At 45.1% G+C, this 15,567-nt stretch overlaps 1 protein-coding gene across 1 annotated transcript; it reads right to left on the bottom strand.

The window, feature by feature from the left end:
* Positions 1-164: 164 nt before the first annotated feature.
* On the bottom strand, positions 165-14,607 carry mafk (v-maf avian musculoaponeurotic fibrosarcoma oncogene homolog K). The gene is made up of 3 exons (XM_080009362.1): positions 14,415-14,607; positions 5,681-5,757; positions 165-4,384 (listed from the first exon to the last, which is right to left on the bottom strand). The coding sequence occupies exons 2-3, from the start codon at positions 5,723-5,725 to the stop codon at positions 3,929-3,931; spliced, it is 501 nt and encodes a 166-aa protein (XP_079865488.1). The 5' UTR covers positions 5,726-5,757; positions 14,415-14,607; the 3' UTR covers positions 165-3,928.
* Between the last annotated feature and the right edge of the window lie 960 nt (positions 14,608-15,567).

Raw genomic sequence — 15,567 nt, forward strand, 5'->3', positions numbered from 1 at the left:
AGAAAGCCGACCCCCCCCCCATTATAATTTAATACAAATATAAAGTGTGGTTCTACCTACTTGCTCTCCTTGCTGAGTTATTGATTTGTTTGCTGGTATTTTGTGTTTGCTTAATGGCGAGTGTGGCTATTCATGTTTAACAACAACAAAGAAGATGGTTTCATGAGGAAAAGCTTTATTGAAAGTACAAAAAGACACAGCAGACATACTTGAAGGAATAATTTACCTTATATTAAGTCCAGACAAATACAGATTTGACTTTGTACATGAGGGCACTTCATTGGGACAACACGTGCGTAGATGGCGGCGGATGAAATAACTTAGAGGTTGGAAAATAACATTTCTCAAAAAACAGTGAAATAAATACAAAAACATACGTCACGAATGGTAGATATTTGGTTTTCGTTAATTTACCATCGGCTAAAATCTGTTGCACCTCGACGTGTCGCCATGAAGAGGAAAAATAAAGCAGTTCTATTCTCATTCTTGAAAGTGGATTAAATTGCTCTGCGGATCGTCATTGAAATACCATTGAATGTACTTCATTCTCTAATGTCATTTTTGCTTAATGTCAAACACTCAGGGAAGGCTGGTGTGTGGATTTCATAACAGACAAAGCCTAATATAGGATACATAGATATATTATTTTATTATATATTCTTTTAGGTCCACTGTTTTTTTTTGTTTTTTTTTTTTGTTTGTTTTTGGTTTATGTTTGTCCATTTCATACCCGCACCCTCCTAAAAAGGGGAAGGGAAAAAAAAAAAAAAGGACGGTTAAACCTGGCAAGAAAGAGAGTCCTTTCTAAAATCCCGGCTTTTATGTTTCAGACCATTAAAAAGGTATCCAAACAGCATTCATGCAACTGAGTGTAAAGAAGGTCAAGTCCAAAATGACGGACCCACAGTAAAGTCTTTTACTTGGCAATGGCACATTCCAATCACTGCGTGCGCCACTCGGGACGCTCACAACGTTGGTGAAAGCCAAATAGCAGCAGTTATGAAAGTCGACCGCCGGAGGTCGCCAGAATGCTGCGGAAGACGTATCAAAAGGAGCGTTACAAAAAAAAAAAAAATGAAATAAAAATGAAAAGACCTTGTAAACAACATGTCACACACATCGGCATCGCTCTCCGTCGGATCGGTGCGGTTTGGACATGACACCTGCATCTCAGTGGGCTTTGTAGCAGCGTTGGGAATGACCTCTGCGGTCAATATGTCTCAGCTCTGACAAAGTAGGTCCATCGAGACTTGTAACGGTATAAAAAAATGGAGTCATAGAAACAGGTTTTCTCATTCAAAAAATAAAAATAAAAACGAAATGTTATCGCCACGCCCGTTTGAAATTCCAACCCTGGAAAAAAAACCATTTTTAAAGCATTCTTGTTATATATATATAAGAAAATTGCATAGTCTGTTATTATGGGAAGTTCCAAACATTTTTGCATGTCTTTATTGTTATGTTGTCATACCACTAAGTGCTCATAATGTGACCATGTGCATGTGAACAGTTAATCCAACTCGCCCTGGCCTGGGTGGAGATAATCCAGCTACAGAGCAAGTCAGTTACAGCACATGCTGCGGCCTGGACACGTGTGCGATGCTGGGAAGAGCCACTTATTATGGGGCATAAATAAGAAACAATGCATATAAAACAACAGCCACTTGCAATAGGTAGAGAATTGTTTCCTCGTGTGTATATTCAATATAGGTCAAAACAAAGGGCAACATTAAAATCATGACGAACGATTACAGAACCACAATCACACCACTCCCAGGATTTTTAAGGACATAAATATAGAAAAATATGTATATATTCATTAATATATATATAATCTAAATATATAAGGAGGAACACATTGGAAGTGACAATGTATGAACTATAAAGTGGAAAAAAAAAAATATATATAAAATGAGAATATGAGCACAGCAAGGTTCCTGCTTGTACATCCCAGCAGGTCCTACAGCAGCAAGGGGAGGAACCATCGAGTCCTCTGAGCCCAGAGAAACCCCTGACTGATTGGTAAAAGTCAGAATAGCAACATGTTTTTGTATGTTTTTTTGTTTTTTTTCTTCCATTTTATTTTATTTTTTTACTGCATTTTGTCAGGAGTTTCTCTCGCCAGAGTCTGTGTCGAAAAGCAAGGCGTACACATACATCTACTATTTTCTTCACCGGCAGCAGCACTGTCTCATGACCCAGCAGTAGGAATGATTTTTTATTTTATTTTATATTAAAAAAAAAACAAAAAAACACGGACGGAGTTTTCAATGTATAAAGTGACAACGGAGCTGACTGAGAGCTTGTTTTTTTTTTTCCAACCATTTCTCACGTTAAAACTGAAAACAGAGTCATAGGAACACGTCTGTAATATACAGGATGTGTGTAACTTGCATTTGATCTAGTCAGGGCATCTCCCATTAATCACTATATCCAATATGGATTACCCACCACAAAATGCCATTGCATATGAAGGGAAAAAGGCAAAAAAAAAAAAAAAAAAAAAATGGAACAGACCAGGAGTAAGTAAGTGCTTCTCCACATAATATCATAAATAAAATAATAAAATTGTAAAAAACGACAACATGTGGAGGAGGAAGCTGGAGATGTAGTGATGCCGTGGAGGAGCAAATTATTTTACTCTGTGATATCCAACGTTCTGATTTGCATTGCGTGGACAGGAAGCACAGCAACCCATCCCTCCGAAAATGAAGGAATACACAAGGTTGCACGTCAGTGACATGAAGGTATTTAAGGCCTTTTTGGTGCCGCGTTGACATAGTTGCTACTGTCTTCCTCACAGTTTCACGATAAGTGCCATTGAATTTTGACCAGTTAAGGACAATAGGTCCATTTCTGAAGTCGAGCATTCTATATCTCCGATGACTTTGAAATATTAGAATCAATATATACAGTATTATTAATATGGAATTCAGACTGCCTATGAATTTCAATGTATAAAATGTTCAAATCAGAATCCATGAGCAATTTTCAAAACAGTGTAAAAAATATTGATTAGTCACTTCATTTCAACACCTGTCATGTGGTCAGTTATACGATAGATTCCTGATCTGATCACTTCACCGGACTTCAAATTGAGGACAACAATTTGTTAAAGTTTATTGCTGTGCTATTTGCTCCCGCGTGTTTCGAGAGCATCAAAGTTGTCTAAAAAAAAAAAAAAAAAAAAGTCGCCAGTAAAGCTACTTAGCTCAACTTTGGTCAGTCAGCAAAAGAAAAACAAAAAAAAAAAACTAAAGAGATCCCCAGCCAGCCTTAATATTGCATTTTGTTTTGTGAGTATTTTGGACGCATATTTCACAGAGATCACGCATTGATCGTTTTAAGCCAAAAGCTCCATGGCTCAGTGGTAAATACAGACTTTGACATTTTGTTTCTTTTGAAAGATTACACCTGACAAATAAATCCTCTTGTCACACAAAATGTGATTCTCTGAGGTTCAGTATCAGAGTTTGGCAAACACTCTTTTACACTGGAGGGGGAGCAAAACTCTGCTGTCAGTCATGGGTGGTGGGAGGTGGGAGAGAGCCAGTGCCCTCTGCCGGCGCCGGTGTGGAAGGGAGTGTAGGGGTGGAGGTCGGAGGGTGGTGTTGGGGGGTGGGGGTAGGGTTTGCACAGTGCACAGACAATGTTGATATTGAAATAGACAAGTACATTTTTTTAAAAAGACAGAGAAAGAGTAGTGAATGCAGCATAACATCACATCGAGCTTGCCCTTGCCACCGCATCACCCTCAGTCTCAGATCACCGAGCAGTCCTCTTGTTGCAGGTCCGGGCGTGGTCCGGGCACAGTCAGGGCGCGGGTCAGGGCACGGGTCAGGGTGCCATCAGGGCGGAAAGGGGGGCCCAGAACCAGAAGCGGCGAGGACCGGGCCCCCACAGCGAGGAGAGCCCAGCCCAGTCGGCACTAGGACGGAGCCGAGAACGGCGTCGCTGTCCCGTTGGAGCTGTGGGTTTTGGCCGACTTGACGATGGTGATGACGCTGGTGGCCGCCACCTTGCCGGGGCCGAGCGGCGGCAGCGCCCCGCCGCGGGTGACGGTGCGGGCGAAGCACTGCAGCGCCTCGTATTTGCCGCGGAGGGTGTCCAGCTCCAGCCGCATGGAGGCGTTCTCGCGCGCCAGCTTGTCCACCTCGCACTGCAGCTCCGTCTTCTGCCGCTCCAGCTCCTCCTTCTGCGTGACGCGCTTGATGCGGCAGCTGGCGGCGTAGCCCCGGTTCTTCAGCGTGCGCCGCCGCTGCTTCAGCCGCACCATGTCATCCTTGGTCAGCCCGCGCAGGTGCTGGTTCAGCTCCCGCACCGACATGGCCACCAGCTCGTCGTCGCTGAGTGCCGGGGCATTCTCCCCCACCTCCTTCTTGACCTGCGTGAGGGAGCGGAGGAAGTGAGTGGACGAAGGAATATCTTGAATGACAGTTCTGGGAAATAATAATAACAACAAATATAGCTGCAGGCAGCAGTACACAGGGTGCATCATCAACACCAATTACACATTTTCGAGTTCCTACGGAACGTAGCATCAGTTTGTGCTGTTGCTCGTCTTTACATCAGCACTACCAAGGAGAGTTACAATTTTCCAACTTTCCCCTGAATGCAGCATGGGCTGACATAATGACGTGGTGACGCGCGTTCTCACTTGTTGCGTGTCATGACTTTATCCTAAAAATGAGAAGGCGTCTGTCTACTACCTGTAGTCCACAGAGTCCTGCCTCACGGTGTCTCTGTGGAAGGAAATCACTCCGTGTGGAAGTTCCCGACAACACGGTTCCATTCAAACGGATTAAACACTGCATTAACCTCAGAGACATGTCATCAACTGTTTTTCTTTACTTTTGGGACTAAAATAAAACCGACACGATTCGGATCCGTTGCTCTGGAACTGCAAGCGAACTCCACGTGTGAGAAAACCAACACGGAAAATGTTTTGGACTGTTTTCGACCCCTACAATTTGTGTGGACTTTGGCCTGGACCCTTCCACGTGCACTTAGGTCACAGCATGTTGCTCTTCTGGCTTTGAGTTTAAATATCCCAGAAGAACAGTGCTTCAAGTCAAATATTACAATCGTTCCTGGATGAGGCAGTGCGGACACAAAAGAAAAGGCTGTTTCCTCCAACGGTTCTTAGAACTTCCCGCGGTGCATAAACGTCTTCTCTGGACGATTATGGAATGCAGCACAAGCAGACCCGGCTCAAGCTGTCTGTCTAGACGTCGCACTTGCGAGTGGCTGGAGGCCAATTACTTTGGCGGAGACGCAGCTCGGATTCAAATCACGTCGGACGATGATGTCACAAAGCAGCCCGCTCCCCAAATGAATGAAATGACGACAGTTTTTTCGCTCATTTCCGCTCCGAATGGAGACGGATATGGATCAAACTCGAACGATAAGACGTCTGCAACGTCCCGGTTCTAACGAGACCTCGTCCGTGTCTCTGTGTGTCGCCGTGGCCGTGTTTAAGATACCTTTAACCTAAAAAGCGCTGAGAATAAAAATAAAAAAGACGTGCTGCTGACTGGACCCCTAATAATAACAATAATAATAAGATTAACAATAATAATAATAATAATAATAATAATTCTATAATTGTAGTTATTATGATAATGTCAACAACAACAACAACAACAATAATAATTACAATAAAATATATGCTGAGACTTACCTTTAAAGTTTTGCTTGCTTTGAAATGAGTCGTCATACCCTGCATGCAAGCGCCTGGCCTAAATCTCACAGAAGTCTCTGTGGAGAAGAAAAACAAAAATAAAAGAAATATTCAAATAAAATGAAGTGTGTTGTACAGTTGCTGTACAGCGAAAGGAAAACACAATAAAATGCGGGTTCTGCTTTGGACTTGGGGATCAACATGAGGTCACTCCCTTTTTTTTTTTTTTTTCAATAAATGTGGGGAAAAGACAATACAACCACAACAACATTCCCTGGTTGAGTCATGGGTCAATATTTGGGTGGTAATTACTCCCAGATTCGGCCAACAGAGGCCAGCACTGCACTATGGGATGTTGTATATTGAAACTGTTGCGTTTGTGATGCGGGTCAGTTTACTCGCTGGAGGGGAGCACGGAACACTGTACCTCACTTGATTAGGCAATTTTTGAAACAGGACCCCCTGTCTGTCTATAGATCTTTTGACATAAAGCTGTGTGTGTGTGTGTGTGTGTGTGTGTGTGTGTGTGTGTTTGTGCGTGCGTGCGCGCCACTTATTGGGGTCAGCGTTTGGCATTCAGAAAGGGCTCACTCTCTCTTATCCATACAGTCAAGACACACACACACACACACACACACACACACACACACACACACACACACACACACACACCTTTAGAAATTGCTGTTATGGCTAAAATAAGCGATTGCTGTGCTATGATCCTTTGAGCAGCCGTCCCCCCCCCACCCCACTAGAAGGCTCCATTTCGGGACATGCATTCTAGACGCACTCCGAGTGCACTGTTCCATGCTCGGCTGCTGCCATGGAAACTCCCCGCCAATGGGCGTGGGAGCGCAGGTCACATGCCCCCCCCCCCCCCGCCCGCCGAAAAGGGTAAACAAGCCTCATTCATAACCTCCAACAACACAACCTACACACGGTAGACCTCAAGACACCAACCGTAAAAAACTCAGAACTCCTAAAAAGTCCTTTATCTTCGACCTTTGACCCGTAAAAAAACAACAACCCAGGAACAATATTCTAGTCCCGTCATTCAGTCGGGTTCGAACGGCGCCCGTTCTCCGAGGGGCCGTGACATCAGCTTCAACATTTTTAGTCGGGGTGAACTGCACAGGGCACACTCGATACGCATGTGGAAAATTCCAGAAGATCCAGTGTCACAGAGAAATAGTTTCCTTCGCAGGTCACGCGTGTATTTTCTGCGTCGAAACAATGTCGGCAGCTTTCAGCGCGCCGCGTCTCGCCGGATCCATTTACAGCGGGCTTTCCTGGAGCGCTCGGCGGCCTCATTCAGCACCACGGGATATATTTAGCGCACTGTGCAGATGAAGAATTCTGCCAGCTAAACAAGTTAAGTGGACATGTGATAAGTAATACCTCTGTCAGAACGCCGCTTTCTTCAAACAGCCCGCCGAAGGGCGGCGGCCGCTTCTTTTCTGGCGACGGTAATCTTCTCGGTAATGTTTTCCCCTGTGGATGGATGCAGCCGCCCAAAGCGAGGCACGAACCGTGCGATTAAATTGTCGTAGAGAGTCGGCCTCACGCGCTAAACAAACCAATGGATGATGTGCTCGACCACACTTGAGATTAAATTCTTTTAAAGGGTAATGTTAGAAAAATTAGCCGAATAAATTGTTTGCGGGGGTTTTGTTTCTGGAATATTGGTGTGAAACCGAAAATGAATGAGAGAAGAACCTTGGGCCATGACCACTTGGAGAGCAAATAGACCACAGGAAGTAAAACGACCCAACTTCATTAGAGAAAAAAAAAAAAACTAACCATGAACCACATCATTGGCTCTTCAGATTCAGAAAAAGTGATATTCGCGCCGAGAGTTTTCGGGTCTTTAATTTTTTTTTACAACCCGTCAGAAAACCACTCCACTCGTGAACAAAACCAAACTCGCGGTTCCTCGACAGAGACTTGGCCCAAATCTCCTGTTTGAAGGGAAGTTGCATCGGATTATATTGCGAAGTAAACAAACTACACCATTTTAATCGAAAGCACGTTGACATGGCACCATCTATCTATAAATGTATATTAAATATGTAAAAGGAGGGAGGTTTGAAATGTTTGGCGCGCCCACAACATCCAGTCGATTTTGCGCCGACGGGCCCACAAACCCCAGGTGCGCAGAAGCCTCGTCACCAGCGGTGTGACCATACCATCAGTAAGGATTTTCATGCCAGTGTTTGTGCGCCTGGCTGAAAATTTGAACGTACCCATCAGCCAGTGGGGTAAACATTTTCATGGTGACAGCGAGCTCCATCGATCACAGACGTCGCTGTTACACAGGATTGTGGTAGTGGAGTCTCCATGACATCACAAATAAAACATGTTTTTCTGAAAACAAGGTTGATATCGTAGACTTGTAGCTTCTATTGGAGCGAAAACAAATTATTATATACATTGCATAACATTTACACAGTTATTTATAAACGTTTGAAACCCTAATATTAACCCTAATCCTCGAAACTACAAAAACTACAATTCTGCACCATCTTGATTGAATGGCCTCATGGGTGGGGTAGTTATATTTTTATTCATCTTAAAAGGAAACGAGGGTATGAATGAAAACCGATATTCATGTGCTACTAGGGGTTAATTTGGTCAGGGAATATACACGATGTACAAAATTGACATATGTTATTTGCAAAGCCTTGAATTACATGTTAGGCCATTTAAGTGGCGCCCCCTATTGACACTACCACCCCTCTAAAAGTAAAGTATATAGTAAATGTCCAGAGCTGTCCAACACAGTTGACCTTATCTAGGTGGCTCTTAGAATTACTGCGATATAGGGCTTCAAAGGTGACCTCTGGCCGGGGTTCAGAGGTCAATATCTCAGATTAGGGTCCACTTAAATCTCTCAAATGTACACACGTTGACCTACAACATGAGACCTTTCCAAAAGTGGGTTTGGTTTTGTTCTATGACGAAGTAAAAAAAAAAAAAAAATCTGATTATATTTTATTTTGATTGTGAATGGTCTTGGAATACTCACTTGGCACCCACTGGAATGACGGGGTCGGATTTTTCCAACCTCCTGTGCCTTCACAACAGGGGCCTCGCTGCCTCCACACAAGGGGCCCCGCCATGCTAAACTGCAGGGCCACTTTGTTTCCATTAAACCCGGAATGCATGTGCTCATGTTTTGTTCAAAGGAACCGGAATGAGACGTCACTGATCCAGATGAAAGTATTTACAGTAAATAGATAATAGTACAGATCATTATCTGGTTCTTTTTTTATTAAAACAAAAGTTAATGGAGCTGACGTCGCTTCTTTTTAGTGAGATAAGTTCAATTTGTGGAATGGCACAAAAAAAAAAAACTGTCTGGGAAAATATAAGAGAGGGAGAGAGAGAGCGAGAGAGAGACAAGAGAGAGAGAGAGAGAGAGAGAGAGAGAGAGAGAGGAGAGAGAGAGGAGAGAGAGAGGCCGCAGATGTTGGGTTGTTAGATGGCAAAATGGTTACCAGCATCAAATTACTAAAACACACAGACACACACACACACATGCACACACGCACACAAGTACACACACGCACACACACACACACACACACAGGGGGTGTTTGCAGTGGGTGTATGTCCCGCCATGCTCCCGGCTCTGGGGGGGGGGGGGGGGGGGGGGGGTTCAGAGAATGTCAGTTGTAGTAAACCCACAGCGGCGAAGTCCCCAAAATGTCTGGAATTCACTCGAGTCTCATGTCGCCCCTTTGCCCAAAAGCAGGCCGGTTCAGCCGCGCGCCTGCACTTAAAAACAATAAAAGGCTCCCCACGCTTCCTTCCTGGGTGGGGGCTATTTGAACTACAGCTGGAATGCCTCTCGCTCTGTTTACACTGGGCTGGTCGTACAGTAAACAACAACAAGTCTGCAGCTGCTCCTGGAGACACATGGGAGCGATCTCCAAAGCCCTGCACTGGAACGGCACCCAAAAAAGAAAGCCCACTCGCGACAAAATGAGAGAGTCACTTCGTCACAACAAAGCGGAAAAACAAACAGGGAAAAGGGAACGGGAATTCAGCGGCTGCAACGGTCGTGCGCCGCTTGGGTTTGTTTGGACTGAGCGTTGGGCTCGAGGGGGTGTTTGTTTTGAAAGTTCAATTCCACCTCTGAACAGAGGGGAATAAAGGTTTATTCCACACAGCGACGAGGCCCATATACGGAGTCACGGAGTAAAAAGAATGAAGAAAGGAAAATCCAAAAATCCGAAAGCTTCAACGTTGCATTTGTTCAACAGACGTCAAAGGGATTATATAAATATATATATATATGTGTGTGTGGTTTTTTTTGGTGTGTCCAGCGTGTGCTGGAGTTGGAGGCTTTGGAAGTCGTGGGGGCTGACGCCTGGAGGCCTCCTCCTTAAATAAACACCATATCAAAGACATGCGCATGCATGTTCCAAAGATCAATGTTCTCCTCCTTCTCTTTGAGAGCGAGAGAGAAAGAGAGAGAGAGAGAGAGAGAAAGAGAGAGAGAGAGAGGTTTCTTCACATGGACGTGAGCTTTGTTGTGCTTTGTGTATCAACCACAATATACAACTTTGTACGTTTTTTAAGTCTTAAACAGTTTTCTGTTTCAGCGTGTAGTCGGGTGAAGCGTGAAGCTTAAGGTATAAAACGACTGCAAAAATCACAAATTGAGCAATTATTCCCTTATAATCCCAAATTGTGTATTTTGAGATTTAGCATATCTTTGGTTTATTAATTGATTCATTAATTAGTTTGTTATGCATTTATTTTCTTATCTACACACACACACACATATATATATATATTTTTTTACTTATTAACTTAATGTATTTGTTTATATTTTTCCGAATGGGTCTGTGACCTTTACGCCTGTCGTCAAACTATTTGTACCCCTCTGACTTTCTCCCCCGGGGCCCGTCCGCCTGGCCCCTTATTTGAATCCGTGAGGTCCCCCTATGGAAGGAGGTTTGCCTGCGAGTTATTTTGGAACCCTCTGCGTCCCTCTCCCCGAACTGCGCGCTTGTGCCGTTTCTCCCAACGCAGCACATTCGCTGGGATGTGATGCGGAGGAAACGGAGAGCATAGCTGAGCCCTGACGCACGCTGTTTACTGGTAAAAATGTACGCAGAGCGGCAGGGAATCACACCCTCCTGAACTGACGTTTCCTGGAAAATCCCCTTGTTTGGTGGGAGGGCGGGAGGAAAAGTACAGAGAGACAGAGAGAGAGCGAGAGAGAGAGAGAGAGAGAGAGAGAGAGAAATGTCTGGAAGAATTTGGAAAGAGGAAAGGGAGGAGAGCGTTTAGGTTGTTTTTTTTTCCATTTTTTCATTTCCATGTCTGAGTAATAACGCGGCCCTTGGACTGGGGACGCTGGGATTTGGAGGAATGCGAAGCATGTATCAAACAGGGACATACCTGCCCTTGCTCCCACCGCCTCTGGGCCCGAGAAGCAGCGGCTCCCAACACTGTGACATTCCAAAACATTACATCGCTCACGGTTGGATCACCCAGACTCACCTAGACTCACGTGTTCCCTCGGTAGCGGAGGGTCCTGCCTGTTCCTGCTTGACTCCAAAACCAAACCAGCAGAAATAAAATTAATAACTCAAATGTTGCTCTACTGTTGAAGCCCCTGGACCTGTCGACAGACTATGGTGCTGCCTGTGGCACATGGAAATCCATATGGAAAACTGTATTGTTACTATTCCAAGTTACTATTCCAACAGGTACCAGTAACTATTTTAGTTTTAATCTGCAAAATGTATTCGGTACTAGTATTCATTTATTAGATACTAGTAACTACTCCAATTGTTACTAGTAACTTTTCTGATGTTACTAGTAACCATTTGAACAGTTTTTCCCAAACAGCAAGAAAATGCACTAGTGACTGTTGAGTAAGTACTTGTACTCAATAGTGACTAGTAAAATTGAAATAGATACTAGTAACAAAATGAATAGAAACCAATGGGATTCAATGTTAAAACTGTCCAAACTGTTACGAGTTACTTTGCAATAGTTACTAGTAACAATTGGAATAGTTACTAGTATCTAATAAATAAGTACTAGTACCTAATACATTTAGACTAGTAAAATTAAAATAGTTACTCGTAACTGTTGGAATAGCAACAAGTAACTAAAATATAAGTAGGCCTACTACTCACTTTTAAGAAAGTGACTAGTTCGTCCCGCGGATTAAATGTTGAACGATTGCCATGGTGACGCATCCACAGCTTCATGTGTATTGGGCCAAAATAGAAATATGTTTCTACAACCCTGTGAAGCGCAGTGTTGTAATATTACAACATTCCCATTTAGCTCCCCTATACCGAACCCTCTGCACATGATTCCCACGGAACTCTCTGTACATAACATTCTCAATGGCTCCCATTGTTTACCCTGGCGGTCCCGCTGGACGGACAACGTGCTGATAAATCTGGTGAATTTGGTCGTGAACTCACACGCGTTTTGCCAACTTTTCTTCTGAGCTCACCCCTCTCACGCGTTGCTTATTTGGGCTTCGCGGGTTAAACAGACGGGCTGAGGTTTTGGCACAAGGGAGTCTGAAGGCTAAAATCAACCGCACGCGTTCAATTCCCCCATTTTACTTACTGTTGAACCAAATAAAAAAATAAAAAACAAAAATAAAGCTTAAAAAAAAAATCAATAAATAAGAGAAAATACATTCCTAACTTGGGACACCATAATGCGGTGAAATAATTGTCTTCATGTCCGGTAATACAGAGAGCAGGACTAGGTGGATGGGGGTACAGTGTCCATCTCCCACCCACCAAACAGAAGCTGGTAACCACACAGCACCGGCCATGTTATTAAAAAATAAATATTTCTTGCCTAATTCATCCCCGCACAAAACATTTGTTCTTCAGAAGTGAGCGTGCGCATCCTTTTCCAGTAAAAGTGGAAACGCTTATCACCGCAAACACGTGTTCCCAGTGAGTCATCGCCAGCCTCAACTATTTCACTTTCTCGACGCTCTCCGCTCACAAGGCCCCGGATCCCACATGAGGGCATGTTGCACTTCCTGCCACCCTGCCTCGCCTGCTCGCCGCCCCCAGCCCCCCCCCCCCCCCCCCAAAAAAGGTCGAGACACGTCAGCCCATCGTCGTGACCGAATTCCGTACGCCGTGATATTATATGGTGGAGTTTAAAATTCTGCCATGTCACGGTCTTCCCCCTCCACCCCTGTAGCAGCATGTGAGTCATCATCATCTATTACACCCTCATGCAAAGAATGAATCACCGCCACCCTACTGGCAAGTGAACTTTAAAACACTGACGCAGGGGACTGAGCACAGCCACTCGGATTAAAACAAGGTGGGAAAGTGTGACAAACAAAGCTCACGACGATTACTCACAAATTCACACACACACACACACACACACACACACACACACACGCACACGCACACGCACACGCACACACACACACACAACGGGTCTTGAAAGTTTTACGGTTTCCTCTCTCGACATGTGGTGGGATGGTCCTCGGGAGTTGCATCTAAAATGCTGCAAAAATCTGAAATCGAGCAATGATTCCCTCACAAGGCCCAACTCTGTATTTTGTGACGTATATTTATTGTATGTATGTTTTTTTTGTTTTTTTTTAATCTATTTATTTAATTAATTTCTTATGTGTTTTTGTTCCTACATATATATTAATGTATCTATGTATCTATCTATGTGCCTATGTATTTATGTATTTATATACTTATTTATATATATATATATTTTAATTTATCTATCTATTCATCAACATATATATATACGTGTATATATATATATATATATATATATATATATATACACACATATATATATGTCAAAACATTATTTTTTTCTGAAGACGGTTTGGACCTCCAGGGCTCCATGTTGTGGCCGCGGGGCAGGCAGTCAGGGTCTGCAGGAGGAGCCCGTAACGTCTTATCCCTCCGCTCGTTGGGTTCGGTACCGGGGGGGGGGGGGGGGGGGTGTGGGCGCCGGTACCGGGGCCGCGGGTCCCGCTCACCTCGCGCCCTTTGTCCCGCCGCTGCCCCGCGCGCACCACGTGCTGCTCCTTACGTCAGAGGTTCCGAGGTTGGGAGTCAGAAACGCGTTACCGGGTTTCTCGGCGGAACACCGCTCGGAACCGCCTCACGGGGACTTTTCTGGAGGTCACGAATTACGAGGTTTCTCAAAAGTCCCAACAGAGTTGTTTTTATTTGTTTATTTTGTGTATTTATTTTTTACTGTGATATTATAATAGTGACCCCCCCCCACCCCATGTAACGGTGAAATACGTCATATAAAAAAAAACGTTATCCTCCGTTCGTCGTTGAGAAAATCTATTTAAGGTCCATGAAGTGTTTGTAGCACGGTAATCTAGCTCCTGAACGTCGTTTTGTTTTATTTTCTTCATCCCAGTCTGCTCCCAAGCGTCGAACACGTGTCTAAGATATCCAACGTCACCGAACAAGTCGAAATATAAACGCATAATTATAATAACAACAATAATAACAATAATAACAACAACAACAACAATAATAATAATAATAATGATGACAATAACAACAACAATAATAATAATAATAATCATCATCATCATCATCGTAAAAACAAAAACCCAGGGCGCGTGACATGTGTCAACACGCGCACACCGCGAGAACTTTTTATGTTTTAACCGATTTAAAAATAAATAAATAAATTTAAAAAAAGGAAACTTGATTAACAACCACAAACTCACCTCTTCAAACGCGGAGATCTGTGACGGGAATGTGTACGTATACGTGTGTGTGTGTGTGTGTGTGTGTATGTGTGTGTGTGTGTGCGTGCGTGTGTGTGTCGCTGGCGGCGGCGGCGGCGGCGGCGGGGAAAGTCGCGAAGTAAGGATTCCAAACAAGCTTCTTTCTTTCTTTCTTTTTTTTGTTTTGTTTTGTTTTGTTTTGTCGCCCCCCCCTCCCCTCCCCTCCCCCCCCCCCCGCCGAAGAGAAGCCTCCTTGGCACAACTGGCGAAGCGCGCTGCGCACGGACGGACCCGCGGACCAAGTCAACTCCAAAACAACAACAACGTCTCCGCATTCCACGCGCTGCTTCCGCGGGCGCAGACGTCACCGGCTCCGCGTGACCCGCCCCCTCCATTCATGAAAATAGCTCGGCGCTGACGTCACGTGAGTAGGGCGTGGGGGGAGGTGGGTGGGGGGGGGGGGTGTTGGTGGTGGAGGGATGGGGGCCGCGGAGGCCATAAATAGATAGGTGGATACGGCTGAGAAATACCTCTTCGCTCGCTTCGCCGAGTCCCGACCTCGCGTTGCGGGCGTTATCTTAAAGGAGGGCGGGCGGCCTCCTCTGCCGCTCCTGTGCGGATGAAATGCCTGATCACAAAAGACGTCCAACCCCCCCCCCCCCCCCCCTTCCCCTTCTCACGAGGAGGCTCTTTTATGGTCAGGTCCGCACAGTGCGAGCTGTTTCAATTGTGCTGCGTTGGCCCTCCCCGCCGCCGCCGCCGCCGCCGCCTCCTCCTCCACTGGACGTGAGCAGCAGCGGCAGCAGCAGCATTCCATTCCAAAGAAAGTACAGTACGTGACACGGTGGCCCCCGGGAGTCACAGGATTTCTGCTATTTGAGGTGCACAATTGGACGTTCTGTGAGGCCCCGGTCTATTTCGGACACTGAACTCATGAAAGAAGGGGGGGGGGGGGGGGGGGGGGCCCTGGAGGGGCCCGGGAGAGGGGGTTGAGGTCAGTGGTCTTTGAGCCTTGCGTTCCGATGCGGGCTTCCCTGTAAATGTTCCACCGCCGCCGCAGGTAGTAAGTGTTTGCGTGGATCCGCGCGGTTACCATGCGAGAGTCACTTCCTAACCCTAAACCCTAACCCCCAAACTAAAGATAGACACAGTG

This window comes from Zeus faber, assembly GCF_960531495.2.
Source record: "Zeus faber genome assembly, chromosome: 11".
NCBI lineage: Eukaryota > Metazoa > Chordata > Actinopteri > Zeiformes > Zeidae > Zeus > Zeus faber.